General features: G+C 38.9%; 2 protein-coding genes and 1 non-coding gene across 5 annotated transcripts; 2 read left to right on the top strand and 1 right to left on the bottom strand.

Moving 5' to 3' along the window:
• Positions 1-303: 303 nt before the first annotated feature.
• Positions 304-16,760, top strand: CGLD27 (DUF1230 family protein (DUF1230)). Of its 3 annotated transcripts, XM_039127472.3 has the most exons (7): positions 315-997; positions 3,557-3,709; positions 4,506-4,583; positions 5,459-5,554; positions 6,671-6,706; positions 15,039-15,217; positions 15,300-16,760. In XM_039127472.3, exons 1-7 carry the CDS (start codon positions 650-652, stop codon positions 15,460-15,462), a joined length of 1,053 nt encoding a protein of 350 aa, XP_038983400.3. In that variant the 5' UTR covers positions 315-649; the 3' UTR covers positions 15,463-16,760. The 3 variants fall into 3 exon arrangements, with proteins under 3 accessions (XP_089780334.1, XP_038983400.3, XP_038983401.3); XM_089924208.1 differs by lacking the exons at positions 15,039-15,217; positions 15,300-16,760 and adding an exon at positions 7,055-7,284 and having other exon boundaries at positions 304-997; XM_039127473.3 differs by lacking the exon at positions 6,671-6,706 and having other exon boundaries at positions 317-997.
• Positions 16,632-16,748, top strand: LOC113462598 (U5 spliceosomal RNA). The gene has a single exon (XR_003385324.3). It is a non-coding gene; the product is annotated as a U5 spliceosomal RNA (small nuclear RNA).
• Positions 16,761-20,420: 3,660 nt separating the features above from the next.
• Positions 20,421-21,393, bottom strand: LOC103705331 (uncharacterized). The gene has a single exon (XM_008788997.3). The coding sequence runs from the start codon at positions 21,361-21,363 to the stop codon at positions 20,701-20,703; it is 663 nt and encodes a 220-aa protein (XP_008787219.3). The 5' UTR covers positions 21,364-21,393; the 3' UTR covers positions 20,421-20,700.
• Positions 21,394-27,859: the final 6,466 nt, after the last annotated feature.

The raw sequence follows: 27,859 nt of genomic DNA, 5'->3' as shown, positions 1-27,859 counted from the left end.
TGGAGCTGACCATAAGTCGATCATGATATATGTAATTAGATTTGAATGAATTTGAACCTTTAACCTGATAATGAACATGTGTAGAATTATGTCCAATAGTGATATGGTTGTCCACGGAAAGAAAAAAAATATATTTGCATCGAAATATTTACAAATTCAGAATTCTGCATAAGTATTCATGAAGTGTGCAAGCACAGTCATGCATGTATCAGCTCATAATTTATATATGAAGCAGCCAAGAGAGACTGAGTTTGGGAAGTAGTAAAATTAAGAAAAATAAATCCTTTATTTAGCCATCTTGCTAAACTTGATGATGTGTGCCTGCCCAGTTGGCAATTCTTAAGGTACTGCACGCAGAGGCAACGTGTGAAGAAACCACCTGCCACGTGTTGGAGAGCTTCTCCCATATGCTCCCTTAGGACCACAAAAATAACATAAGATCTATTCCAGAACCATGAAATCTGAACCTAAGCTGCACCCATATCAAACATTCTCCCAGAACCCTTGGATCTCCAATCAGAAAGCAGCTATTGTTCTCCATAAAGTCCATATCATGCATTTGGTGCATAGAAACTCAGACAACAGCTGCCTCTCTGTAGACAACGGCCACAAAATTTTCCAGCTCAGTATTATTCCTACCACGTAAAAGATGCATGGCCACAAACAAAACATAGCAACCTTCTTTTCTCGCTGGATATGGTCTTCTTTTAGTTGGCTTGGAAGAAATGAAACTGAGAGTATCATGAGCTATGTGCTGAAAACTATGCTCCGGCTACAGATTTCCGGCCATGCAATCAGAGACAACAGACTTCCATGTTCTGGAGGCTATCGGAACGAGCAGGTTCTTCGAGTTTGGCGAGTGAACTGCTCGTCGAGGTGGAACCATGTGAGCATTGTCAAGGCCTTGAAAGATGAGGCTGAAGGTGGTGCGGGTGGATTTGCTGGCCAAAGATGGGATCCTGGCTTGGAGATTGAAGTCCCCTTCGAGCAGAGACCGGTGAGCATGTCATACCTGGATCATATCAGAAGTAAACAGTCTTTGGATCCTGGTCAGTAGAGTAGCAACTATAAATCATCTGATGAAAGCACAAAATGATTGATTTTTTTTCTGAAAGTGTAGTGGTATACTTTGAATGAGATAGAAAAGTCAAGAGAAGCTTACTTGTGAGGTCATTAAACTTCCAAAATTTTGTATGTTTCAAGAGTCCTGAGAGATGGGCCAAACTCTTGGAACAACACAAATCAGCTGCACACACAACCGCATAACTAAAAATTTTTCATTACCTTCCCCTATGGTTTTGCATGTGGTTTTAGCCGAAGCAGATTTTGTATACACTAGACAAACCCTCTCCTCCCCGAGTAGAGAGAAGAAATTAGCTTGAATCATTTCTCATAACAGCAATCTAACACCTTTCCTAAATCTGGCCTGTCAAATGTGATGCCTGAACTCACAAGAAAGGAAATATCCTTCAAACAAACACTTTGCATTTTGAATATCAAATGAATATTAGCCTTATGCTTGATGGTTCTTGATTTCTTGAGAAAAATTCTGATAAATTAAAATTATGGCCCCATGCTAAAGTTCAAAAGAAATCAAGGAAGGCATAATAATTATCTGTGAACGATGCAATAAATCTGTCGGAAAAGGAAGAGAACTACCATGGCTCAAACCCCTACATATATGACTCATGAAGTAAATATTTTTACCAGTTCTCAGAACTAAGGCATTCATTTAGTCGGAGCAAAGCAGAGGGACACGAAGCCCTGAATTTAGTTTTGGAAAGAGAGGCATCTAGTATTAGCCTGATTAGTTTTTTGAATCAATAAATCGCTATAGATGATTGACCTAACTAGCTTCCTCTGGTCGAGATGGTAACTTGAAAATAATTATTGAGTAAAATAAAGACAACAAAATTCTCGTTCGAAAGGATTCTCTCCCCGCAATTGCCTGTCCACAGCCACATCTTGACAATATATAAGCAGGAAAGAAAACTACAACCTATAGTACAATGATGACTAGAAAAAATCACTGAAAGATCATAATAGCAGTGCCAGAGCACCTGTCTGAAAACATGTAGGCATACTTCATCATAATAGCAGTGCCAAAGCACCTGTCTGAAAATATGTAGGCATACTTTCTTAATGGAATACAAACTATTTAAAGGAGCTACTACTCATAACATTGCAGAAAAACATAACTAATCCCTGAGTTCAACCATCCCATACTCGTAGGACTTCTTGACCATCAGGTGACATCTGCCGTGAGGTTGAACAGGTTTAATCACATTAAGGATTGCTGTATCTAAATCATTTTTCCTCATCTGCTGTAGGTGGGTCAATACAAGGTTCCGTAGAATTGGGTAGGAGATAGATAACTGATTATCATAGGAAACAGGAAACGACCTCCTATCTTAATGAAGATTCTATAGAGTACATGTAAGTTGTTAGGCTTGTATCCAAGGGGAACATGTCACTTGAATCATGGATCTTATGCGGCTCATGCTCCAGATATAAAGAAGAGACAAGACTGCAGAGCAACAACTGCAACTTGAATGAAAATATAAAACTACATACGAAGTACAATTAAATATCAAATCTTTATGAAAGACATACAGAAAAAAAATCTATGAGACTGGTTCAAGATTAGATTGTCCATATTCCTGGAAGTATACCCAGATAACGAAAAGAAATATAAATTGGATCAGTGGTAGTCAGACAAAACCTCATTAACATGAATACAACAAAGACAAAATATGAGTTGTTCAGTCTAGCATAAAAGTTACTAAAACCATACATCCAGGAATATAGTGTTTTACTGAAAATTTTGTTTGAGATATTCTTCGGTTAAGCGAGATGCTTCTTAAAATGCAGGAGCATTCATGACCCAACTGAAAGGTGGCCTGTCCACTGCTGGTCCAGATTCCCAACTTCTTCCGTAGGTTGCAAAAAGCCTAAATGGGAAGCTCATGTGAAATGCTTTGTACTAAACGGGTCATTCCTAAAATTTATCAATCCTATAATAATGAGAAAAGACTAGTTAGTTATGTTAAAGGTGTATCTAGGAGAATTATAATGGAGAAAAAGGCACATGATGGAATAACTTTTGCCATAATATGGTCATGTTGACAAATGGAGCCCATGTGTCAGATGATTTGCCATAATGCGGATTACGATAAAACAGAGCATAGGATCAATTTTGATGGCAACAATAAGGGCCTCCATGGCAAAATAGCTATCATTAATAGTTATGTTGCCTCTTTCATACTCTTCAGAAGTAACCGGTACACCTTTTTCCACAACAACCTTTTCCTTCAGAAGCCACTTTAGAAATTTATAGAAATATCTTTTAGTAACTCTGCTTGGCTAAAATCATGCTACTGCAATCACCATTGCACGAAATGCGAACTGATTGATTCTATTCACATTAAATGTCTTACAGCTCATGGTGTGGTTATCTAAGTGCAACATTAGACATGTTAATATTGCTTCCAATTCTTGCATTGTTATCATCTAACATAGTTTTCATTCTCCACATGCTTATGATTCTGTATGATAGGTAAACGAGTATTCCTTGTTGAAAAATAGCATCCTTTACTCATGGGGAGACCTAAGTCCACGGTCACTATTTCTTCGCCTTGGAAGCTTGTGGCTGGTAACTTTTACAGTTCTAGGGGCACCAATAGCAGCTGCAAGTTTTAACCCTTCCAAGGTATGTCATAATACATATCCTCATCATACTAATACAAAGTCTTTTAAACATTCAAAGTGTCATAGAAAAGGTAAGTACAGATTGCTTGCTTTCATAAGAAATTCAAATGACAAGGCAAAGATTTACATGCTAGAGTAGTCAACAGGTCATAATGATTGGCTGTCCAAACTATATCAAACAACTACAGTATTGATGCTGCAAGAGAGAGTATAATTGGATGCTTATTTTATTTTGGAGCATAAATAAATAAAACACTGAAATTTGAAAAATCTACAAGCCAGCCAAGGTACATAGATTTTTACCATATTCTGTCATGGGAAAAAAAAAAAACTGAATCATTGTCATTTTGTAAAAAGGAAGGAAATCATGACAAAAAATTGTACTACTTAATTGGTTAGACCTAGCTTAAAGAAATGCAATGGGGACTACAAGAACACACATTAATGTTATTGATATCATGGATGACAGAAAGCTCTAATTCAATTTCTTATTTCTTAGTGGAAAATAATTCTTTACCTGTTAATTATTCGTCATAAACTGGATTAATCCCTGCAGAATGATTAAAAAAATTTAACTCCCACTTTTATAGAAATGAGATTCAACATTTTTTTATTACAGAAAATGAGCTGGAAAGTCAAGTCAGAAAACAGAATGTTCCTTTGCTAGATTACATGTTGTTTAAAAACTAATTTAAAACTAGACATGCAACTAAAATCATAACTGCTAGGGTCATCTGTAGAATAGCAATTTCTTTCTACGAATGACTCAACTTTTTTTCCTTTTTGGTGGCATGCAGGACCCATTGAAATTTGTCCTAGCTGCTGGGACTGGAACTCTTCTCCTGGTGTCTCTGGTTGTACTGCGAATATATCTGGTATCTTCAATTCTAGATATTGTTCATAAAAATATAAAATAGAAAAATAACACATTAAAAGAAAGTAACTTTCCACCTGACAAGGCTGTACATTAATGACACAGGTTGTTGAAAATTTAGCACTTGACATAACTAGAACCATTAAAATAAAATGTCACTTAGAGCTATTAGCAATGTTTAGTAGGAAATATTTTCCAAATGCTCGTGTACATGTAAGGAGTTGCTTTGCCCTGGGTGTGATGCCGACATGACTGTCATACAAAAGTGATGAGACAGCTTCAGCAGGGAAATGCAGATATCTCGAGCCAGCACAGAAATTTCTATGCTATCATCTAGACATAAGAATTGTTCTTTAAGTTGTCCCCTGCATTCTGGATTAGGATAAGGAAGTCATATTATCACTTACTGTCATGGATAGAAATAGTGTGTATGCATACAGCATACACAAGTTCTATGTGTTGAGATTTTCTTTTCAATTTTAAGTGTAAGTGGACAATTAAAATATATATTAGTTTAATGGCCCCTATATATGTTCAACAATACAATAGTTTTGCAGCCACAAACAGTGTGTAAATGTGCCACAACAGAAATTAGTAGTTACCATACAAAGTTAGGTCAGAAAGAGGTCGGTTTGAGTCTTTGAGACTTCATAAGGAAAGGAGTATTAAAGGACCCGACGTAACTAGCAGAACCTAATACCCATGCCAGATAAAGTAAATCCTTCCCCCTTCCCTCTCCTCTTTTCTGCGCTTGGAGAAGAAGGGTGGGGGCATATCTGAGATGCTAATTTCAGTTATAAAATTGAATTTATGTTTTGTTGAAAAACAGTTGTAATGGTAAAATCACTGATTTTTCTATGCATTTTAATTGCACAGGGATGGAGTTATGTAGGTGATAGGCTGCTTTCGGCAGTGATACCTTATGAGGAAAGTGGGTGGTACGATGGGCAGATGTGGGTAAAGCCACCAGAGGTTAGTGCACAACCATTATAGAAGCAAGCCTATTAATGAAAAGTAATCCATATTAAGGAATGAACAACAGTAAGGAAGCAAAAGACAATTGCTAGAGCTCTGATTACAATATTGAAGCTTAGCTTGCCTACATGGAACAGAGCACACTATATATCTAAAATTATAAAGATTTCCATGCATTTATTGGAACATAATATGAGGTCTACAAATATCCAAATTCATAGCTATGAAAGAAGACATTCAAACAACAAGCCCCTGACTCCCAAAAAGTGCACATGCCACATGCACTCACCCAGCACATGCATACACATTTGGTGGGGGTGGGGGTGGGGGAGGGTTGGTACAGACAAACATGCACATGTACACACACACACACACACACACATAGAGAGAGAAAGAGAGAGCACTGCCATTACTCATTTCTAAATGGCTATGTCCCAAGAAGATACAAGTTAAAACATAAAGTTAATTGACTATCAGAAAAGAATGAAAAATATACATCAGGGTCCGGCATTGTCATTATTCAAAGCTTTAACAGTTATTGGGATTTATGCACTGAGGTTTAAGAAAACATAATAATTACTGGTCCATTCTTGAAAAGAGAAACTCCTCAAAAACCACATCATCAAGTCGCCCATAAGGTTATACATGGAGCAATAAAATACTTTTTTGATCAATTGTTCATAGTTTTAGAAACCTTCTCAATGACTATTGCATTTAAATATTTTAAATATCCTGCTGTTTTCAAATGAAATCTTGAGTGAAGATTATGATCATCAAAGCCTTTTTTATTAAAACAATCACATTCAAAATGTCAATCTACTATAGTTTTTCCAATAATAGCCAGCAGAAATTCCTTATGTTTTGACCTTTCAACCTTCATTGCATGTTTACATCTTTGTAGTAGAGCCTTGTACAAGTTCCCATATAGCCCATCCCATTAATTTAATGTAACTTCACTGCCTTTCTAGCTGAATTAAATGATGACATGTGATATGAGCATGAAAAATTCAACTACTTGATGCAACCAAGCTAGTACTTGAGTTAGGTTGCAGAGCATTTGAGAAACTTTGTCATGGTTCTAAGACAATGTTTACAACATGTCTTTTATCTTAGATATTGGCTCGTGACAGGCTGCTGGGATCCTATAAGGTACACACTGATGTGCATAAACCTCTTCATTATTCTGTGGCATTTGCATTTGTAGAGGAAGCCTGTTACTTTCAGCAATTCTACCTTACTCACTCACCAAAAGGGGGGAAGACTAAACAATATCTTAGTTAATTCTTGTGCTTAATCGCATCACATCCGAAAATTCATGCTGTTAACCTAACATGAGAACAGACACGTGCTAAGGAAATGAAGAAGAAAGCAAGGAAACAGAAAGACCTGGTATATAAGAAATGTTAAATCCAAATAAGTCAATCAAGAAATCTTAAAACATAATATAATCCTACAGACCACACTGTTGCGTGCTCCATTTTCCTTGACTCTCGGCAGGCACTTGGAATGTGGGGTGCTTGGCTATCATCATCTGCATCAAATATGCTGGAGAAGACCAGGTCATGCTCCAGTTCCAGAAGTAGTTCCTATTCTTCAACACCAGTTCTATTCTTTAGCTGTAACTCCTAGTCATTTGGCATTAGTTGTAACGTGCTTGATTTCTGTTGGATGTAAGGCTATTAATATAGCCAGTTGAATTCAATAGAGAAAGGCTCTTTTGTTGAGAACTCCCTATCTCTTGACTTCTCCTTCTTTCGTTCTTTCCTCCTCTCTGTTTTCTTTGCTTCTCAAATTAACCACATCATTTGGTATCAGAGCCTTACAACCCATGGACATCCGTGGGAAATCTAATGCCGAATTTCGCAACGAAGTCAATGAGACTTTGGCTCGGCATGAGACAAGCTTTGACCAACTCAATGCAGCCTTACAAACCATCCTCATAGAATTGCAAGCCATTCGCTCCGTCCAACGATCCCAAGCCATCACACCTGAAATCAACCCATTTGCACAAGAATCCTCTTCCCGTCGGCCACACGGCCCGCATCCTGTTGCCGGCTGCGATCATTCACAACCACCTCAACTCAAGCTGCAATTCCCGAAATTCACTGGAGACGACCCGATTAGCTGGATCTACAGAGCAGAACAGTACTTCGAATTTCAAGGCATTGGAGCGGAACAACGAGTGCAGCTAGCCTCATTCCACTTCGAAGGCATCGCGTTACAGTGGCACCGATGGTTGACGAAATTCCGAGGACCACTCTCATGGGACGAACTCACGAAGGCCATCTCACTCAGATTCGGTCCAACTGAATATGACGATCCCAGAGAGGCCTTGACTCGACTGAAACAAACAACAACTGTGGCTGTATATCAGGAAGCTTTTGAACGACTCTCCCACCGTATTGATGGCCTCCCAGAGTCATTCCTAATCGGCTGTTTTATCGCAGGGTTAAGAGACGAAATCCGCTTAGACGTCAAGATTAAACGGCCCAAAACTTTGGCAGATGCGATTGGAGTGGCACGACTGATTGAGGAACGCAACCAGCTTCCACGCAAACCCACCTCGACCAGCCGCATACTACCAGTGCCAACAATGCCGAGAGGGACCTCCAATCCTTCACCTGGGATTCTGGGTCCGACCCCTAATCAACGGGCAGGAGCTGGGACCACTCCTTCGCTCGCTCCGTTCCGCCGAATCACGAATCAGGAAGCACAGGAACGCCGAGAGAAGCGACTATGCTACTATTGTGACGAGAAGTACTCCACTGGCCATCGCTGTGAGCAGCCCCAATTGTTCATGATCGAGGATTCCCCCTACGAGGAGGATGAAAATTTTGAAGAAACCCAGCAAGGAGCGGAGCTTATAGAGGTAACGCCTGAGATTTCATTTCATGCTATTGCCGGAGCTGAACATCCCCAAACCATTCGAGTCTTAGGGAAGCTGAAAAACAAGAACCTGATGGTGTTGATCGATGGGGGCAGCACCCATAATTTCATCGACCAAACAACTGCAACTCGGTTTGGCCTACCGATCATCCGAGACAAGAAACTTCAGGTGGTGGTTGCCAATCGGGAACGAATAGAATGTGCTGGCCAATGCCGAGGGATCATGTTAGCTATTCAAGGTATTCCCATCATTGTTGATTATTATGTCCTTCCTGTGGCAGCATGTCAGGTAGTCCTAGGAGTGCAGTGGCTAGAGACCCTTGGACCAGTCAAAACGGACTACAAACACCTCACCATGACCTTCAAAATCGGGGGAGTCAAACATACTCTTCAGGGACTGGGACGGATGGCTGAGGCGTCTAGCATTGAGGCTCTCAACAACAAGGAGCATTCAGGCCTGCAAGAGATGGGGTTCTTCTTCCAGATCCAACAAGTCAGCCCAACGCCACCAACACCTCCATATCCTCCCGAGATCAAACGACTCTTGGACCAGTTTGCGGGGATCTTCGCCTCACCAACCAGTATTCCACCAAAACGCCAGCAAGACCACCGGATTCCACTCCAAACCAACACAGGACCAGTCAGCATACGACCCTATAGATATCCATACTATCAGAAGACAGAGATCGAACGAATGGTAAAGGAGCTCTTAGACTCTGGACTCACACGACCAAGCAAGAGCCCCTTCTCCTCACCAGTTTTGTTGATAAAAAAGGCAGATGGCACTTGGCGATTCTGCATTGACTACCGGGCTCTAAACAACATTACAATCAAAGATAAGTATCCAATACCTGTGATTGATGAATTGCTTGATGAGCTCCATGGGGCTAAGTTCTATTCGAAATTGAATCTGCGGTCTGGGTACCACCAAATTCGTGTGCAGGAAGATGATATTCCGAAGACAGCGTTTCGAACTCATGAGGGACACTATGAGTTCGTTGTCATGCCTTTTGGGCTCACTAACGCCCCGACAACCTTCCAAAGCCTCATGAACGACCTCTTCCGCCCCTATCTACGACAGTTCATTCTGGTGTTCTTCGACGACATCCTGGTGTACTCAAAATCATGGGAAGATCACCTTACTCACTTGCATCTTGTCCTTACGATTTTATCCTCTCACCAGTTGTTTGCCAAAGAATCGAAATGCCATTTTGGGGTTCAACAGGTTAAGTATTTGGGGCATATCATCACTGAAGATGGAGTATCCGTCGATCCCGACAAGGTACAAGCTGTCGTGGCTTGGCCCACACCCCCTACGGCCAAGGAAGTCCGGGGATTCCTTGGCTTAGCAGGCTATTACAGGAAATTCATCCGCAACTTTGGCACCATGGCAGCACCTATGACCAAGCTCTTGACCAAAGAGAAATTTCACTGGACTGAGGAGGCAGAGACGGCATTCAATCAGCTCAAACAAGCCCTCACTACCCCACCAACCTTATGTCTACCGGATTTTTCCCAAACGTTCGTGGTGGAATGTGATGCCAGCAGAGCCGGGATTGGAGCAGTCCTCACTCAACACAACAAGCCCATCGCTTATTTCAGTGAAGCCCTCAAAGGAACGGCACTCACCTTGTCCACATATGAGAAAGAAATATTAGCCATAGTCAAGGCTATCAGGAAGTGGCGGCCCTACCTGCTCGGGAAACCATTCACAGTTCGCACAGATCATAAGAGCCTTAAATATTTGTTGGAGCAACGCATTACCACTCCTGCCCAGACACGGTAGCTTCCCAAACTTCTGGGATACGACTACACTATTGAGTACAAGAAAGGCCCGGAGAACCAGGCTGCGGACTCCTTATCTCGTATAGGGGAGGTACAATTTCTCTCTATTTCGGTTCCTCATGCCGATTGGTGGCCTAAACTACATATGGAGGTACAACAGGATCCATTTTATGCCTCCTTAGCAAGCAGGAATGCCTCCCACAAGTTGATTCTATACAATGGTGTTTGGTTCCAACATGGTAGAGTTTTCTTGAGCCCCACCTCCGTTCTGATTCCTTTGATTCTGGCCGACAGCCACTCCTCTCCTATCGGTGGACATTTTGGGACCCACAAGACCCTTTACCAAATCAGACAAAGCTTCATTTGGCCAAAAATGCGACAGACTGTGAAGGAATTCCTGAGAACCTGTGAGGTCTGCCAGCAATGCAAGTCTGACTGCATGCAACCCGCGGGATTGCTTCAACCCCTGCCTATTCCCACTCGGATCTGGACTGATGTATCAATGGACTTCATTGAAGGGCTTCCTACTGCAAATGGTTACTCCGTCATTATGGTCGTCGTAGATCGTCTCTCCAAATATGCTCATTTTGTTCCTTTGAAACATCCGTTTACTGCTGCCATGGTTGCGAAGGCCTTCGTTGCCAATGTGGTTCGACTGCATGGAGTTCCCACCTTCATTGTCAGTGACAGAGATAAGGTCTTTACTAGCTCATTTTGGCAGAATTTATTTCGCCTTCAAGGGACCAACCTGTGTATGAGTTACAGTTACCATCCCCAGACCGATGGTCAAACGGAGGTTGTCAACCGAATTTTGGAGCAGTACCTTCGCTGTTTTGTAGGCCAACAGCCGAAGAAATGGGTGGAATGGCTACCCTGGGCGGAGTTCAGCTACAACACTTCGACCCATTCCTCAACCAAAATCACGCCCTTTGAGGCTATCTATGGCACTCCACCCCCGAACCTGCTAACTTATGTCCCAGGCACAGCCCGAGTTCAGGCTGTTGAAGAATACCTTCAAGACCGAGACACCCTCCTGCGAGATCTCCGCCGGAATCTTTGTCTTGCTCAGGAGAGGATGACGAGCCATGCCAATCAACATAGGCGAGAGGTATCCTTTGAGGTCGGCGATTATGTGTACTTGAAGTTACAGCCCTACCGCCAGACTACAGTTGCATTTCGGGATTCTTTGAAGCTTTCTCCACGGTTTTATGGTCCTTTCCAGGTAGTGGAGAGGGTGGGTCCTGTGGCCTACAAGCGACCTTCCAGAGGGCTGTCAAATTCACAATGTCTTCCACGTAAGTTTGTTGCAGAAGCACTTAGGCTCCATTACACCTGCATCATCCCACCTTCCTCCAGTTGCGGAAGACTCCTCCATCCTTCTCCAACCAGAATCCATTTTGGCCTAACGTGAAATTCAGAAAGGGAAATACCGCCCCAAATCTGAAGTGCTAGTCAAATGGGTGGGAGCCTCAGCCGATGCCACTTGGAAAAATGAGTGGCGGTTCTTCAAATCCTATCTCAATTTCCGTCCTTGAGGACAAGGACAGTTTGAGTGGGGGGGGGGGATGTTACGTGCTCCATTTTCCTTGACTCTCGGCAGGCACTTGGAACGTGGGGTGCTTGGCTATCATCATCTGCATCAAATATGCTGGAGAAGTCCAGGTCATGCTCCAGTTCCAGAAGGAGTTCCTATTCTTCAGCACCAGTTCTACTCTTTAGCTGTAACTCCTAGTCTTTTGGCATTAGTTGTAACGTGCTTGATTTCTGTTGGATGTAAGGCTATTAATATAGCCAATTGAATTCAATAGAGAAAGGCTCTTTTGTCGAGAACTCCCTATCTCTTGACTTCTCCTCCTTCTTTCGTTCTTTCCTCCTCTCTGTTTTCTTTACTTCTCAAATTAACCACATCACACACTTAGTTCACTTCTCTGTTGTAATTTTGCAATCACTCAAGAAAAGAGTTTTGATATGCTGTCACCTTAAAACATCAACACCACCATGGAGGTCTCTACTTTAAACAAAAGCAATGTACTTGGCATTCTTGAATTGCAAGGTTAATCCCGTACAATATCCCACTCAGCACTATTTCCAGCACAGTTTTAATGAAACTATGAGCATTACCTTTCATTCTACTTCTTCTAGATTAATGTAGCTAAGAGTTTTTTTCTTTTTTTTGACTTCAGATTTAGTTAATTTTAAATTGTTTGCAGTCTATTTCTACTTAATTGACCTTTTTCTTTTTTTGTTTTTATTTTCTTCTTTTTTTGGGTGAGTGTTTGGAGTCCTTTATCTAAGTCCATGTACTTAGTATTTTATTACAATTTTTTTACTAAACTTTAGGGCTATTTCTCTAGTAGGTTTTTGAGTCGTGTGCAGTTTAGATCCATTATAGAGTAACAATCCACTAGGAGCCAGCTTGCAATACATGGCATTCTTTGAAATTCTTAAAGCACTCCATGATAACTTGTTGAACATGAATATTAGTGTCCATGTATTGCAGTCAGGCCCCCTCACAAAAACCCATTTTCCATTTTACATCAAACACAAAACATGCGCATTTGGTCATATTCTGAGTATGGTTATTGTCTCCAGTTCATAACTTACATGTAGGTTGGTTAAGGAAAGGTTCCAAGACATGGGAATTTGTTTCGTAATGATCTCCATGGCTTTCTATGTAAAGATGTACAACAATGCAAATTATATTTAATTAAGAAGCAACTAGCTCTAAAGAAGTGGAGTTTTAAGTTGACTAGAAATCCTATGTTAAGCCAAACTATACAAGTTATGGGTTCACAATAGGTATGTTGGGAGCGTGCAGTCCACAAGAAGGGGAGAATATTATATGACTCAAGGAATATTTTGAATAAAAATAGCTCCTTTACGGAGGTTTCTCCCACTATCTTGGTCTTTGGTCTCTCGGAACTCCATCTTTTTCATCTATTCCACCGCCCTCCTCTTCTTATTCTCCCCTCCTATTATTCTTTTTGTCAATATTTCAGCACACATAACAGTTTTACTTTGTGGACTTAATGCAAAGAAGCTGAAGAATAGATCCCCTATGACATCACTTAGCTTTATTTGTAGCACTGATTCAAGGAAAATAGTACTTAGCCCTAATTCTGCTGCTATGTTATTTAATAATATACAAACTTCCGCTTTGTCAATGAATCAATCCACAGACCTTTTGAAGCATAATCATAAGGAATACTGCACCATTCAATTCCCCCTATCCTGTTTTATCACAGGTTAATCCCTTCTCTCTATGAAACAGAATAGCCAGAGTAGTTGCTCATCGAACTGGTTGCGGTTCCTCTATTATTTCCTGGAAACCACCAGGCTCCTCGCTTTTCACATTTACCAGGCTAAAACATGATAGGTGACTAAAATATTTTGGGTAGTCCCTTCAGGTATATCATGTCCCTTGAGCAGGACAAATCAACCTATGATAGTTTTTTTGTGGCATCAATTACCATAGTCATATTTTCAGAATTATATAAATGATGCCATTGAAACATCTCGAACGTCCACCTCAGAGGAGCACCTCAAAGTAGATACTATGAACTGCAATCTCTTCCTAGTAGTATACCTTTTAAAGGATTCCTTACAATGACAAGTAATTCCTCCTCCATTTCCAGTTCTCCATATTAGCGAACAGCTAATAACCAATCATCAATTTGACAAGCCTCTTTTTAATTGTATACCAGTGCATCAGAAAGCATTTTTTCTGTTTTCTGGGTCATGGGCATCAGTAGCAGGAATAGGGAAATTGATGACTATTCTAAACTATGGTCTCAGAGCATTCTTGCTAATATTTGGTATGCCACCTTTGCCTAGTCATTTGAAATTAATGGCAAACAGAAAGACTTCATGATTGATAAGTATTTGACAATGCCAAAACTATGTTTCTTTCCCATTCTTGAGAAAAACATAAGTCTCCTTGTCCTCGAGCATTTTTCAGATAAAGTCTTTAATCTTCCATGCTATATCACCACCAAGGACAGAACCAGAGGGGTGGGGCACAACTGTCCTCCATGAATTTTCAATTTCCTTTGGACATCTTATAGTTATTGAATGCTTGGCCCCTTTTCTAAATTTTTTGGTAACCACTAGACACCGAGGTACAGAGAATATGGATAAGATGGTACTCTGGTAACCTTGGATTGTCTAGAGGAAATTATTACTGGCATATCTTTCTAAACTCAGACTGGGGCATGGGTTTAGCTGCCTTTCGTTGATAGTAAGAAAACTATTCACTATATTACCTCCTTCTGCACCTAGATGAACAACTAGGATTAAATGATTAAGTTCCAATCTTGTTCCCACTTTACACAAAGCCCACTTCCTTTGGAATTTTTACATCTCTCCAAAATAGATTATCTTGAATTAGACTGAGATTAATCGCAAAATTATATGAGAAAAGAAGAAGATGAGAAGGGTGAAAAAGATGAGGAGTAACTTTTTTAAGTTCCACGATTCCAGCGGTTAAAAAGAAGAGGAGGAACCCCTAAGACTCAAAGATACATAGTGACACACCCCACCACCACCACCATCCTGTTCTTCTCTTATTATCTATTAATTTAATTCCCCTCTTTTTTCTGCTGTTTCAAAGAAAGAACTTTTTGAACATTAGATTTCCCCTAGAAAAAGATAAGATGGAGCTTCTATTCTTTATAACCCAGTTATTGGGATGACATCTCGCAGATAATGTTTCCTGCGCCCACAAAATCTCATGCATTAGCAGCTAAATTTTCTTAAAAGATGAATAAAAGTAGACAGTTTCCCTGAAAGATGTCTCTAACCTCTGAAATAGGTAAAGCCGGTCATTAAGTTGTTGAAACAAACATTAGTTGGGACTGGAGTGTTGCTTGTTACCGCTGTATCGCTATTCATATTTGCTGCTCCAGTGGAGGACTTCCTCCATTCAGCTTTTGATGCAAAAGGAAACAATTTGAATCTTCCAACTTCTTCAAAGAACAAATTCAACTTAAGGTACAGATTCACTTACTGTTCTGGTATTGGATGCAAATTAGGCTTCCCTCTTAGTGATTTTCTTTTTTCTTTTATCTTCTAGGAAAGAAGAGTTGCTGAGTTTACCAGTGGAAGTGAAGGATGATGACGACCTAGCAGCTGCTGCAGCTAAGGCTGCTGATGGAAGGCCAGTGTACTGCAGAGATAGATTTTATCGTGCCTTAGCCGGCGGACAGTACTGCAAGTGGGATGATTTACTGAATTAGCCCACATAGCATCAATCTCTTAACAGAACATGATACTTTATAGATTGTCTATGCTTAGCAAAAGCTTTGACAAACAAATATTTGTTGTTTTTGACTAAATAGCACACCTCCTGTTGCTTTTGCTGCAAGGAGGAGACACAAGGCAAGCCCAGTGCACCTAAAACATGATGCATCCTTTCTTTTCTTTTCCTTTGTAATTTCTTCATAAAGATGGTGGCTTAGCAATGGTTTGACTAATGGGCATGGTAGGTATGGATTGCCCAATATTTTATCATTCCAGGCTTCCACTTTTATGAGTGAGAGGTAATTGCTGCTCAATGGTAAAGATATGTCTCTTAAAGCATCAAAGGACCATACTTTGGAAACAAAAGGTAACATCATAGAAAACCTTGTTGTTTTTATTTATGATGGAATATTACATGCAAGGGTTCACATCTACAACTGGTTGAAAAAACCTACGAAATGTTCCAATACTTGAAGAACTTTGACCAACTTGAGCCCGTGCATTCCCTAAAGAACCATGCTTACCAGCAACAACCAGCATCCAAAGTCTAGCTCCACACTCTTCTTCCTAGATATCCACCATCATTCAATAACTAAAGCTAAGTTGGAGCTTCAAATTTAATCCCTCCTTAGGGTAGCATTGTGCACCCTCTTGCAATCTAACTTGATGGAAACCTCATGCTTTTCCCATTCTCCTACTGATTTAAAATGCAAAATATTTGATGGTTCCATAGACACCGCATAATTGATGGCGTGAACATATGATAAAAACCGTACATGAATCAAGAAATGCCTTTCTTTGCAGAGATTAAAGAACAGTTACCCGAACAATACAGTACCCACTTATCAAATAACCCACCAATACAAACTAGAGACAAGATGCAAGGCAGAAAATCCAGCATACATGAGTTCCAAACCGTGGTTTTACGATTCTAAGCCAGAAATAGGAGTAGATCGGGAAAGAATACCTGGACCGAGGAGGAGGAATAGCCAGGACGCGACTGAGGTCGTACTCTGGGAGCAGAAACCAGGGAGCCGTTAATACGGGAGTAAGGAGGTAGGCAAGTGTCCCGCGTATGCGTTTAGTCCCACATCGGCTAATATTCTTAAGTGCCCCGCACCGTAAACTTTTATATACATTTGGATGGAACAGTCCCAAACCACGCAGCTGCGTGGTGAGCGCAGAGCGAACTATTCTTTCGCCTTTTACTAAAGAATACCGTGTGCTCGCCACATAAAGCAGCATACGCTAATTTTTGGAGGGTCTTTTCCTGGTAAGGGGAGGACCCGGCAAACCAAGTTTAAACCATGTATGAGTCTCTTTCCAAAAACTTAGGTCAAACTAATAAACTATTGGGCTAAAGTAAATTTATTTGAAAAATATTAAATTGGTTGCTGCGTTCTTAGATATTGCTTATATAATTTTAAAAATATATTTGATTGTATATTTAGTTTTTGAAATTGATCATAGTACTGTGTAAAGGCGGGCTGCAATCTCAAGGTAGAGTGTAAAAAATTTACAAAAAATAATTTTAAAGTATAAAATGAAAGTTGAAACATATATTGATGGGAAAAAAGAAAATTATGACTTTGTATAGGCTTATTCATATTTTCAGATAAGCGATGAGTGCGTCTTATGGATCTGCATGACTTACAAGAATCGGTACGACAAGAGTTGTTGAGTTATGAGAAAAAAAAATATGTGAACTAATGGTGTTCTTTAGCAAAAAAAAAAAAAAACTAATGGTGTTCTAAAATAATTTTCTTTGTAAATTTAATACATATTTATAGAACAAACACTAGGATTGAAATGGCTATCAAGATCAAGGATTAGGAATAAAGTTTGTATTTGGTCTATAAAACAAACAATAGGATCATGCCAATCAAACTAAAGTTCAAAAATCAAAAGAAAAATTATGGAGGCACTCCTCAAAGTTTGAGCTATTTACACTTAAACCTCAAAAGTCTAAAAAATGTCAAATAGCGGCAAAAACTTCAAATTCATTGCAATATGGCCTAATCGTCCATCTCCATTACAAAATATTATTATATAAGGATCATCCGATAGCTAAACATTTGTAAAATTTTAGAATTACTCTTCCTACTAACTTAGTAAGGGACTTTTGTTTTGGGGTGAATTGAAAAAGAAGGAAAGAAGAGTAATGTGGATGGAGCACTTTACGATCCATGCAAGCACGCAACTAATGAAAGATTGAGTGTTTTGAGATTTGTGTAAGTAGTTGGATTGCATTGAGATCTACGCAGATGGACGAATGATAGAGAATGAGTGCTTTGAGATCTATGCAGACGGACGCATGATAGAGAATGAGTGCTTTGAGATCTATGAGTACTTTGAGATTTGTGCAAGTAGATGAATGACAAAGAATGGGTTGCTTTGAGATCTGTGTAGGTGAATGAATGGTGGAGGATGGAGTGATTTAAGATCTACGCAGGTGGATTAATAACAAAAAATAGAGTGCTTTGAGATCTGTACGAGTGGATGAATGATAGAGGATGGAGAGCTTTGAGATCTGTGCAGATAAATAGGTAATAGAGGATGAAGCGCTTTGAGATCTATGCTGGTAAATAGATGATAGAAGATGAAGTACTTTGAGATCTGTGCAGGTTGGATAGATGATAGAGAACGAAGTGCTTTGTTGATTCAGAAGAATTTTCAGACTCAATGTAGGCCATTTTGACTACTACGAGTAGGGTTGGACATAGTCCACAAGCAAAATTTGCTATATTGGAAAGCTAAATTATGAAAAAGAGACCTTACTAGTATTATAGAAAATGAAGCACTTTAAGATCTGTGCAGGTGGATGAATGATGAAGGATATAATGCTTTATGATCTGTACACACTAATGAATGATAGAGAATATAGCACTTTGAGATCTATGCGGCGGATGGATGCCAAATATAGTACTTTGAGATCTGTGCAGATGGATGGTGAAGTATTTTGAGATCTAGGCAATTGATGAATCATAGAAAATGGAGCACTTTGAGATCTGTGCAAGTGGATGAATCATAGAGGACGAAGTGTTCTTAGATTACATAAAGCTATGTCCCAGTCTCTCTAAATAGTATTCTGATCTTTTTCTGACTCCATTAATGGTGTCAGGATCTAGATAGAGGATTAATTCATATTGCTTAAGAAAATAAAGTTTTGGTGGCTAACTAAAACTTTTTAAACTTTTGGGGCCTAAGTATAATGACCCAAACTTAGAGGGGTATCTCTGTAATTTTTTCAAAATCAAATTATAGTCTCATCTTTGGGGAACTTATTGATTTGTTTTGAGTTTATTTAATTAATACTTGTTCACTAATGTTAGCCAAATGATTTAAATTTGGTTTTTTTTATATGTATACCCTTATAAATATACAAAATTATATGAAGACCCTCATAAAGTTGCTATTTATATGTATACCCTCATAAAATACTTATTTTGCATGTATATCCTTCATTTCTTTCTTTTATATATATATATACTTATACAATCTAATGCTGTTAAAAAATAAACAGCTTAAATTTAAAATAACTGAAATATTCTTACAAATAGACAGGCAGAATAACTTTATAAGGATACACACACAAATAGCAACTTTGTAAGAATATTTACATAATTTTGCATATTTAGGAGGGTATTCATTTTTTAAAAAAATAATTAAAAAATATCAAAATCTAGTAAAGATAATTCTCTTATTTTTAATTAAATAATAAAAAATAATAATATTATCATGCTGCATGATCTCATATTAATATCAACTTTTATAGAATAAATCATATATTACTTTTACATTATTCTCGTATCAACAAACAAACAACAACTCAACATTTATAAATCATTAAAAAATATTTTACTAATATAGGCATCTATAATTAATTTAAATTTGATATACTTTAACCTTTTAAAAATAATGAAGAGTATATAAATCTCATAGATTCAATAATGATAATTATATCAAAATCAAATGAATAATAGAATTATCAAGATGATCACCTAATATTCCAACTTGACGGAGTCAAGATTTTAAGCAAGGGAAGTTGACAATGTGATTTGTTATTTTTCTGACTTGTTGATCCAACTGAATCCTAAAAGACTTGGCAAGTCTCAGCCAAGTTTTGATCTATTTTTAGTGGATTATTTAAATGTATGCTCTTCTAAATATAAAAAATTACATGAATTCTTTCGTAAATATGTTATTTGTATGTATACCCTTATAATTTTTTTTGCATGTCCAGTCGTAAGGATATTTCAGTCATTTTAATTTTAAGTCATTTATTTTTTAACGACATTAGATGGTACGGATACATATAATAAAATATGCATACAAGATAAGTATTTAAAAGAGTGCGTGTGTGTATATATGCCAATAGTAATTTTACAAGGGTATTTATGTAATTTCATATATTTAGGAGAGTATATATGCAAAAAAAAAAAAATCCTTTAAATTTTGACATTTAATAAATTGCAATTGAGTCCACATTCAAGAAAACGTTGGCAAGTATGGATTAAAAGGTAAATTCAAAGGCAAGATTGCGAGATTGAAGCATCTCTCAACTTTCTCTTACTTGCATCTCATTGCATGACATGCCTTCAATTATTCGATAGAAAAACAATTAAAGTACAAGCGGACTCAATTTTATTTGGGATCAATAGTTTGATGTTTGAAATCTGATATTTCAAAAAAACAAAAACAAATAAAAATAGATATCTAAAAATATCCCGTTCTTTAATTTTTCTAATATTCCTTGCTTGGCACGATCTATTAGGTCCTCAACAACGAGATAGATGTCATGTCCTTTGGATATCTTTTCTGGAAATAAATATCCCTTGGATATCACTCTAAATTCCATTGCAACTAGCATTATTGGTAGATTACATCATCGCCATGCTCATACCATCGGCCCCAATCATGCATGCAATCTGAAATATCAATGCGAGAAATACGCTTATGTTCAAGATACGTCTACCAGCCATATATGCCATTGTGTTCATGTGACTTCATGCTTGGGGAAATTTTCTAAACATCTGGTTTATTACTTGCACGAAAGGTAGACGGACTTACATTAATCTTTAGCACGAAAAAGGGAGGAAAACTAAGGACCCTTACAATAACACAATTAGAGCCTTTCAGATACAATAACCCTTATTCTAATTCTCAAGATATGTCTCTACTGGGTCATGCTAAGACGCGCAGGACCTCAGCAGAAACTACCACCATGAGGAGCTCTACTTTCCACCACCTCCTTGCCCACCTCCAATCCCAACCCCTCCACCCCCACCAAATCCTGAGCCATAGCCGCTCCCACCACCTACGCCGCCGCCACCAGAGCCACCTCCACCACCACCCCCACCACCGGAGCCATATCCACCGCCATTACTTCCTCCTCCAGAGCCACCACCACTGCCAAAGCCCGAGCCGTAGCCACCTCCCTGGCCCCTGCTAGAGCCTGAGCCGAACCCACCACCGCCTCCACCGCCAAAGCCTCCTCCTCCATTACCACCTCCACCACCAAAACCGCCTCCGGAACCGTAACCACCACCCGCGTCATGTCCTTCTCCTTCTTCATCTCCATAGCCACCGCCATGTCCTCCCCCTCCACCACCACCACCACCACCACCTCCCGTACCATAACCCGATCCTCCACCATGGCCTTCTCCATTTCCACTCCCACCACCCATAACTCCACCGCCGTCTGCCGAGCCATAGCCACCTCCACCATTGCCCCCGTTTGACAACAAGCTTCTATATAAAGGTTGGTTTCCGTTCCCCAAGTCATTATCCTCATGAGCTAATGCCTTCCCCACCCTTGCTTCCACATCTAAGTAGCTAATTAGCACCCCAATGCATAGCATAAGTAGCAGCCACGAAAGAATGTTGCACCGCCTCATCTTCTCCCAAGATCTCACCAATGAGATTACAAGTCTGTAGAACACCTCTTTATAGGCAATACTACAAGTGAGAAGGATGAGTAAATCTCAAGCTACGTGCATGCATGAGGAGTCGGAGCTCGGCTTCTTTACATAAAGAAGATTCGTGCAATTAATAGAAGGTGCATTATTGCTAGTCCCCTCCACTACCCGTTGTCTGCCTTTGAGTTGTCGACTTACGTATAATTTTTGAGGGGATTGAGAGCTTGCTTTATGGAGATCTTGGACCATGCAATAGAAGCTAGGTAGCCATGCAAAGGTGTGACGTGGTCCAGTTAAATGATGAGTATTAATTAGTGTTTAGAGCCATGCATGCTGTTATATGGCGCCAAATGCTAATGGGTATGGGTGCATGTGCATGCCAAGTGCGCGTACGCTAGGCAAATTTGATGTGATTGGAAGGTGAGAGGTGTGCATCTCGATCGGTGGCAGTTCAGATGCAGTGCAACCACTCAAGCACTTTATCTTATAAAAAAAAAAATTGTTGATTCTCTTAAATTCGCGACATCCTTGTAACAATTCAGAACTTCATCTAAAAAATACTAGCCGAAAGATATTTTTTTAAGTTTTCTAGTCCTATATAAGTATCCAAAAATTTTTCGACAAATAATCGATATAGAACTCAATACACATCTGCACAAATCCCCATAATGCTATATTCACTATGTTAGTTCAAGATAACCAGCACTATGTTATGCATTTAGACATTGATAGAAGATAACCTCCATAAATAGCCCATGAAATAATTGTTGTGATTGAAATTGTTTGCAATGTTGGTTCTGATTGTAGCTCATTAGTTTTATTGTCCTTGTGGGTCCAATTTAAGAAATAAGAATCCTCTACCACCTGAAGCATAGAAAAATTAATTCTTTCCAGCCAGGAGCATAAATGCTGTGCATCTTTAGACCAAATTCACATGGCCATTGGTTTAAACAAAACAGAAATGCCGACAAAAGGTGATTGATGCCATTCAGGTTGTCAGCGTAATCTAATCTCCCTATAACATGTGGAAATGAAACATTTTTACATATGGTATCAGCTTTGAACCCCAAATTATTTCTTCAAAGAAAAAAAAAGAGGAAAATTTCACCTAGAACATTTTGGCTTATTAAAGCTTGACATATGGTGCAAAATTCATGGCCTCATGCATATATGGTGCTCTTACATTTCACCACCAACTTCTCCGGCGAAGTGTAAACCTGAGTTTTCAGCATCATACGCGGGTGATTATTAATACAGAGCTAAATGCCAACTTCGTCTTTGATCGTTCAAAAAAAAAAAAAAAAAAAAAAGAGCATGAATTGAACATTTTTCAGAGGAGCCAGTAATCTTTAGATGATTTCAGTCTAAAATTTATTTTTAATAACGATAACAATAATAAGAGCATCAACAATAAAAATAATAAATTTACTATGAGAAAATATATATCATCTTAGCAATGACTTTTATAGTGGCAAAGTAATATTTGTCTCTAAAAATATTTTGCATAGATAGAGACAAAAATAATTGCTTCTAAAAAACCAAACCTACGGCAGCAAAAATATGGCCCCTAAAAAATTTTCCTCCGGGATAACTTTTTTGAATTAAAATATAAATTTTAATCCTGTTAAATTTTTCATAACACTGTCTATTGAGTTTCTTCTCAGCAATTCTCTGTGCGGTAGTGGTAGTTTTTTAGTGGCAATTTTATGAGTTTTGGGGGCTTTTTTCTTCTTAAAAACATATGTTATTGTAGTGAGAATGTGCTGGCTTAGTGATATCTTCTAGTATTAAACCAGGACCTCTCTTCAAACATAAACCCCAGGCTCATCACCTTCCAGGTCTAGAGTAGTCAAGGCTCTTCTCAAATTGGCTCTAAGGGTTCAATATTGGAATTTAAAGTAATTTCCTTTTTACTCAGTTTTGCCCTATCTCATGAGCAAGTTGGCCTCATTTTGCATGATTATTTAATCCATAGCTAATTTTGTGAGATCCACATACAACCTGATTGGAGGTCTATCTTTGTTTGAAAAATCATACTCAATGTGGTTCTTAAGTTTGAGCATGTTTTAGGTCTAAACTGGATTGAAACTGGGTCTAACCAAGCCACCTGCATCCAACTGCTTCTTATGCTACTGCAGAAAAATCAGACATTACCGACGTTTTTTAATGTATATACCGACGCGAAAAAGCGTTGGTGGTTTTATTCCCGATGCTTTTTCAAGGCAATGCTGTAAAATGAGGACCCAGTTTCTCGTATGGATATCAAGGCAATGCTATAAAATGAGTCAGTTAAAAAGGTATACCGGCTCATCTCAAACAAAGGTCAGGATTCTTTACTTTACTTGGTCAGAAGTACCTATTAATTCCAACCTCCCTCCAATCCCAAAATCCAAACTCTAAACAACTCGCATGGGTTGAAGCTCTTCACTTTGATTGGAGAGATTGCATGAACTTGCTTTAGGATTCAGGTCATAAATTACACGACATATCATTGAGCTGAATTCCCTATATGAGACCTGAGAGAATATTACTTCATATGTTTTCAAGCATACCTTCATACCTCCAGAGAGGCAAATGGGGCGGTAGACTGGATGGCTTTAGATGTGACTGACGATAGTGGTTGGTGTTTTAGGAGGCTGTTTTAATTTTACCCATTTAATTTTGGGACATTTTTTTGATTGATGTGAGTAGATGTGTTTAAATTAGAGATCTGTTAAACTGCCAGTTCAACATAAAAATAACCCAAGAGAGGAGGATATATAAGAGTTTAAATGAGTGATCATCCAAGTTTAAACTACACAAATTATCTCAAAGGGATCTTGATTTGATGATATCTCTTTTGACTCAACTGATAATTTGCTCCCCAGAAAAATTGTCTCAACCATCAGCTAAATTATTCTCAAACCTTCAACACAAACCAAGAAGGTCATTGGTTGCCAGAAAAAAAAAGAAGGCCATTAGCACCTTTGACAAAGGCAACATCACTTTGCCGAAACTATTGCTCTTGATAGGAAAAATTCCTTGCAGGTTATCGAAGACTGCCACAACATTCCCTTATCTCAAAGTTAAAGTCCCTTTGGAAGTTTTAATGGGAATCTTGTGGTTGGAATATAAGATCGAATACTCTCTATAATGCAGTCTTTTCTCACTCAATCACTCCCACTCTACGGTTATGAGCAGAGAGAGAGGGTGGGAAGGAAGCTCCTTTAGCTTTACCCTGGGGAAAATGAGGACACGGGTTCCCACTCTACGGTTATGAGCAGAGAGAGAGGGGAGGAAGGAAGCTCCTTTAGCTTTACCCCGTGGAAAATAAGGACACGGGGTTTGCGCGTAAATTAAAGCATCCGTGGTACTCAATGGCCTCAGAGAATTGATTCCCTCACTACAAAAAGGTTGGTTCGTGAGCAATGGAGGAAGTCGGCATACTAAGTTGATCTAACACGTTGTACCAATCATTTAGTGCCACATAGATTGGAAAATTTTGGAGTGTCTTTTCCTGTGGTTGAAGTTAAGGTATGCCCACGGGGAATTGAGTTATAGGTAATCCTATAAATTAGGGTGGGGTTAGAACATATAGCTTTCAGTCGATCAAGAGCAGCTTAATACTGCTAGAGTTCAAGAACTGAGAATTAAGTGTTATTTGGTTTTGATTATGAGTAGACCGATGCTTGCGAGACCGTCTACGCTTATCCGGTAATATTGACTCTCATTTCTTTCTCTCTTTTTTTAAAATTTTCTTTTAAGGCCGTCTTTTGTTACCTCCAAACTTGTTTGAGGGTAGAATTGATTAATTAATCAGTTGATCTTTATCTTTAAACTTTTTAGAATTTGGTGTTTGGTCTAGCTAGTACAGTTAAGCTCCCTATTTTGGATCGGACCACGAGGTTGAACATTTTTTTCTTGTTTTTTTTTTCTCTTTTCTCTTGTTCTTTTTAAACAAGTATATGCTCTTGCTCATTTGGTTTCCATTATCCTATAAAGTTCTTTGATCCTCTATAGTCTATTTGCATTATATCTAAGTCTATTCATGGTCTTAAGCGATAATCAAATATTGTGATACCCAGGGATGATATAATTATTTCCACCTCAAGAAACAATATGGTTCAACCATGAATGGCATCATCAGATGGTGCTGCTTTACCACTATGTTAATTGATATAGCTGTTTGAGTCTTTCCTTCAATGAATGAGTGCCTACAGTCATTAAAACTCCACCATCAATTGGAAAGAACATTTAGACGGTGGCATCAAACTTGGCTGCCTGATGGAAGTTTTAACTGGAGAAACTTTGAGAGTTGTGTTTTCGTATTTAAAGTATAACACTTTTCTTTTTAACTTTAGCCACCTTATTGGAATCATGCTTGGTGCATATATTAATCCCAGAGTTTACCATCTATCACTCAGCTTATTCGCTTCAAATGAAGACCAGCTCTTGATAACTTCTCATGCTACTAGTCCAGCATATTCGAAACTTTTGGCTCAACTTCAAGCTAGAGAAAAGGCAGCGACAAGTTAAACTGTGGCTGCCATCATGCATTATTTCTTTATCCCCTCTATATTTCCAATATTTTCTTTTCTTAAAGCGTATTCTTGTCATGATGATGGAAAAAGTTATGCCTTAGTAGCTACAAGATATTTGGATTTCGTGGATTGATCTGGCTAGCATCGATGCTGCCCTGCAGAAGGCATATGGAATTAATTGTTCTCTAAGGCTTAGTAGAAAAGAGAAAAAGTATGACAACAGATGTCACAGCATGTAATTTGACATCTTTTTATTTAAGCATATGTTGCTTCTTCTTCTTTTTTCCTCTCGTAGCATTATTTTATTTTAAGCATAATGATTTGGTGGCTCTTTTCGTATTATTTTTACCAACCTCTTAAAAGAACAAAAGCAAAATGTTATTAATTTACATATATTTCGTGAGTTAGCCTAGCTATATTTTTGAAAACCAATACATAGAATAATCCAGCTAACATGACCTTCAAGTATGCTGAAAAGATCTTCCTCTCTCCCTCCCAGTTGGCTTCTTTATTTGGAGAAAATTTTCATGGTGCTTGTTGAACGCAAACATATAATATCTATTATTCAACATGCATACACTACTTTTGTCATAGTTGTTTTGGTTATGTAGAGGATCCAAGCTTAAGGTATGCATGTCAAAAACAGTTTTTTAATATATATATATATATATATATATAACTCTCATCAATATATTATTATAATTTTAGTTCGAAAGGCATCGAGGAAATGAAGAAAGTAATATTTCATAATACTTCATATTGCGGAAAACTATCCTTTTTTGTTTCGCATTCCTAAAGCTAGCAAGCCCAGTTCAAGTGTGTTGCATGGAGCTGAAGCTTGTCTCCTATGCTTAGAGCTGCAAGTGGGTTGACAAAGGCCTAGGTTCAGTTTGACCGAGACCTAGACCATGCTATTCCTAAATCTAAAGCTTGATCTGATCTAGGCTCTAATGTATAAATTAAAAGGTATCTGGTTGGAACCAAGAGACCTGAAATAGATTCTTCTTTGTTCATGACTGATCAAATCAGGTTTATTTCCGTGATTTCAATCATATCGTTCTTGGTTGGAAATCTAAGTCTTCCGCTTAGGTCCTGTGTCTGATCCATAGATTTCAATTTTGGATATGGTTCATATCATTATGCCGGAGTTCACTCATTTTGCAACTCAGCTCATGCATGCTTCTGCTTCTGCTTCTTCTATTTGAAGGGAGCTGAAACAAAGGCGATCAACTCGCAGCCACTTCAGCCAAGAGCTCGCACGTGGGGGAGACCAGAAGGAACGAGGGACGGAGCGACACGGGAGGGTGGATGATTCATCGTGGTGGGTCCCGCATCCAAGGACAGGGATTTATTATCCCAAAGGACATGAATGGGTGATGGAGGATGTTCCACGTGGTGCTTCCTGCTTTGGACAAACGTATTGGCTGCGAAGCTTCGAAGGTGTGGAGAAGCCGGCTTCGGATCCTTCCGCAGGCGACGTCTTTGACCATCCGCTTCTTTAATATGTAAACCCACATCCTCGTGACATGAGTTCCTACTATGTACTATTCTCTTAAGGAGAATAAAATGGTTTTATGGAATAAAAAAATAATTATAGTGAAAATGTTGCTAAATACAGTAGTATCTCATGCCGTACGCCGATGAGTACATCATAAAAAAAAAAAAAAAACGGAGAGGAGAAAGAATGGAATTAAAACTCTCCCAAAATAACTCTTTTAAATGATGCGCAGCGAAAGAAGCAACTCAGTCAGCAGCACTATTCTCCTCTTGATAAACTTGAGTAGCCCGAAAAGCTATAAGCTCTCTCACAAGCTCACACATATTTCATAATAGTAGATGCCAGTCAATACAGTGAGCCTGTTAATACTCTTTTGAGTCCAGTCGATCACTATGGCTGTATCGTCTTCAAAATGGATACACTCCACTTCCAACGCCAATTTGGCATGAGTATTGTT

The sequence above is a fragment of the Phoenix dactylifera genome, chromosome 7 (genome assembly GCF_051530095.1).
Source record: "Phoenix dactylifera cultivar Ajwa chromosome 7, Ajwa_hap1_PhDact_Kaust_v1.1, whole genome shotgun sequence".
In the NCBI taxonomy this organism is placed as follows: Eukaryota; Viridiplantae; Streptophyta; class Magnoliopsida; order Arecales; family Arecaceae; genus Phoenix; species Phoenix dactylifera.
The sequence above is the reverse complement of the archived record's forward strand: the minus strand, read 5'-3'. Positions and strand labels throughout refer to the sequence as shown.

Coding starts and splice junctions, on each gene's coding strand:
- CGLD27 (XM_039127472.3), top strand. CDS start 650: ATGCATGGCCACAAACAAAACATAGCAACCTTCTTTTCTCGCTGGATA. Junction 4,584..5,458: donor TTGTACTGCGAATATATCTG/GTATCTTCAATT, acceptor TTAATTGCACAG/GGATGGAGTTATGTAGGTGA. Junction 15,218..15,299: donor AAGAACAAATTCAACTTAAG/GTACAGATTCAC, acceptor TTTATCTTCTAG/GAAAGAAGAGTTGCTGAGTT.
- LOC103705331 (XM_008788997.3), bottom strand. CDS start 21,363: ATGAGGCGGTGCAACATTCTTTCGTGGCTGCTACTTATGCTATGCATT.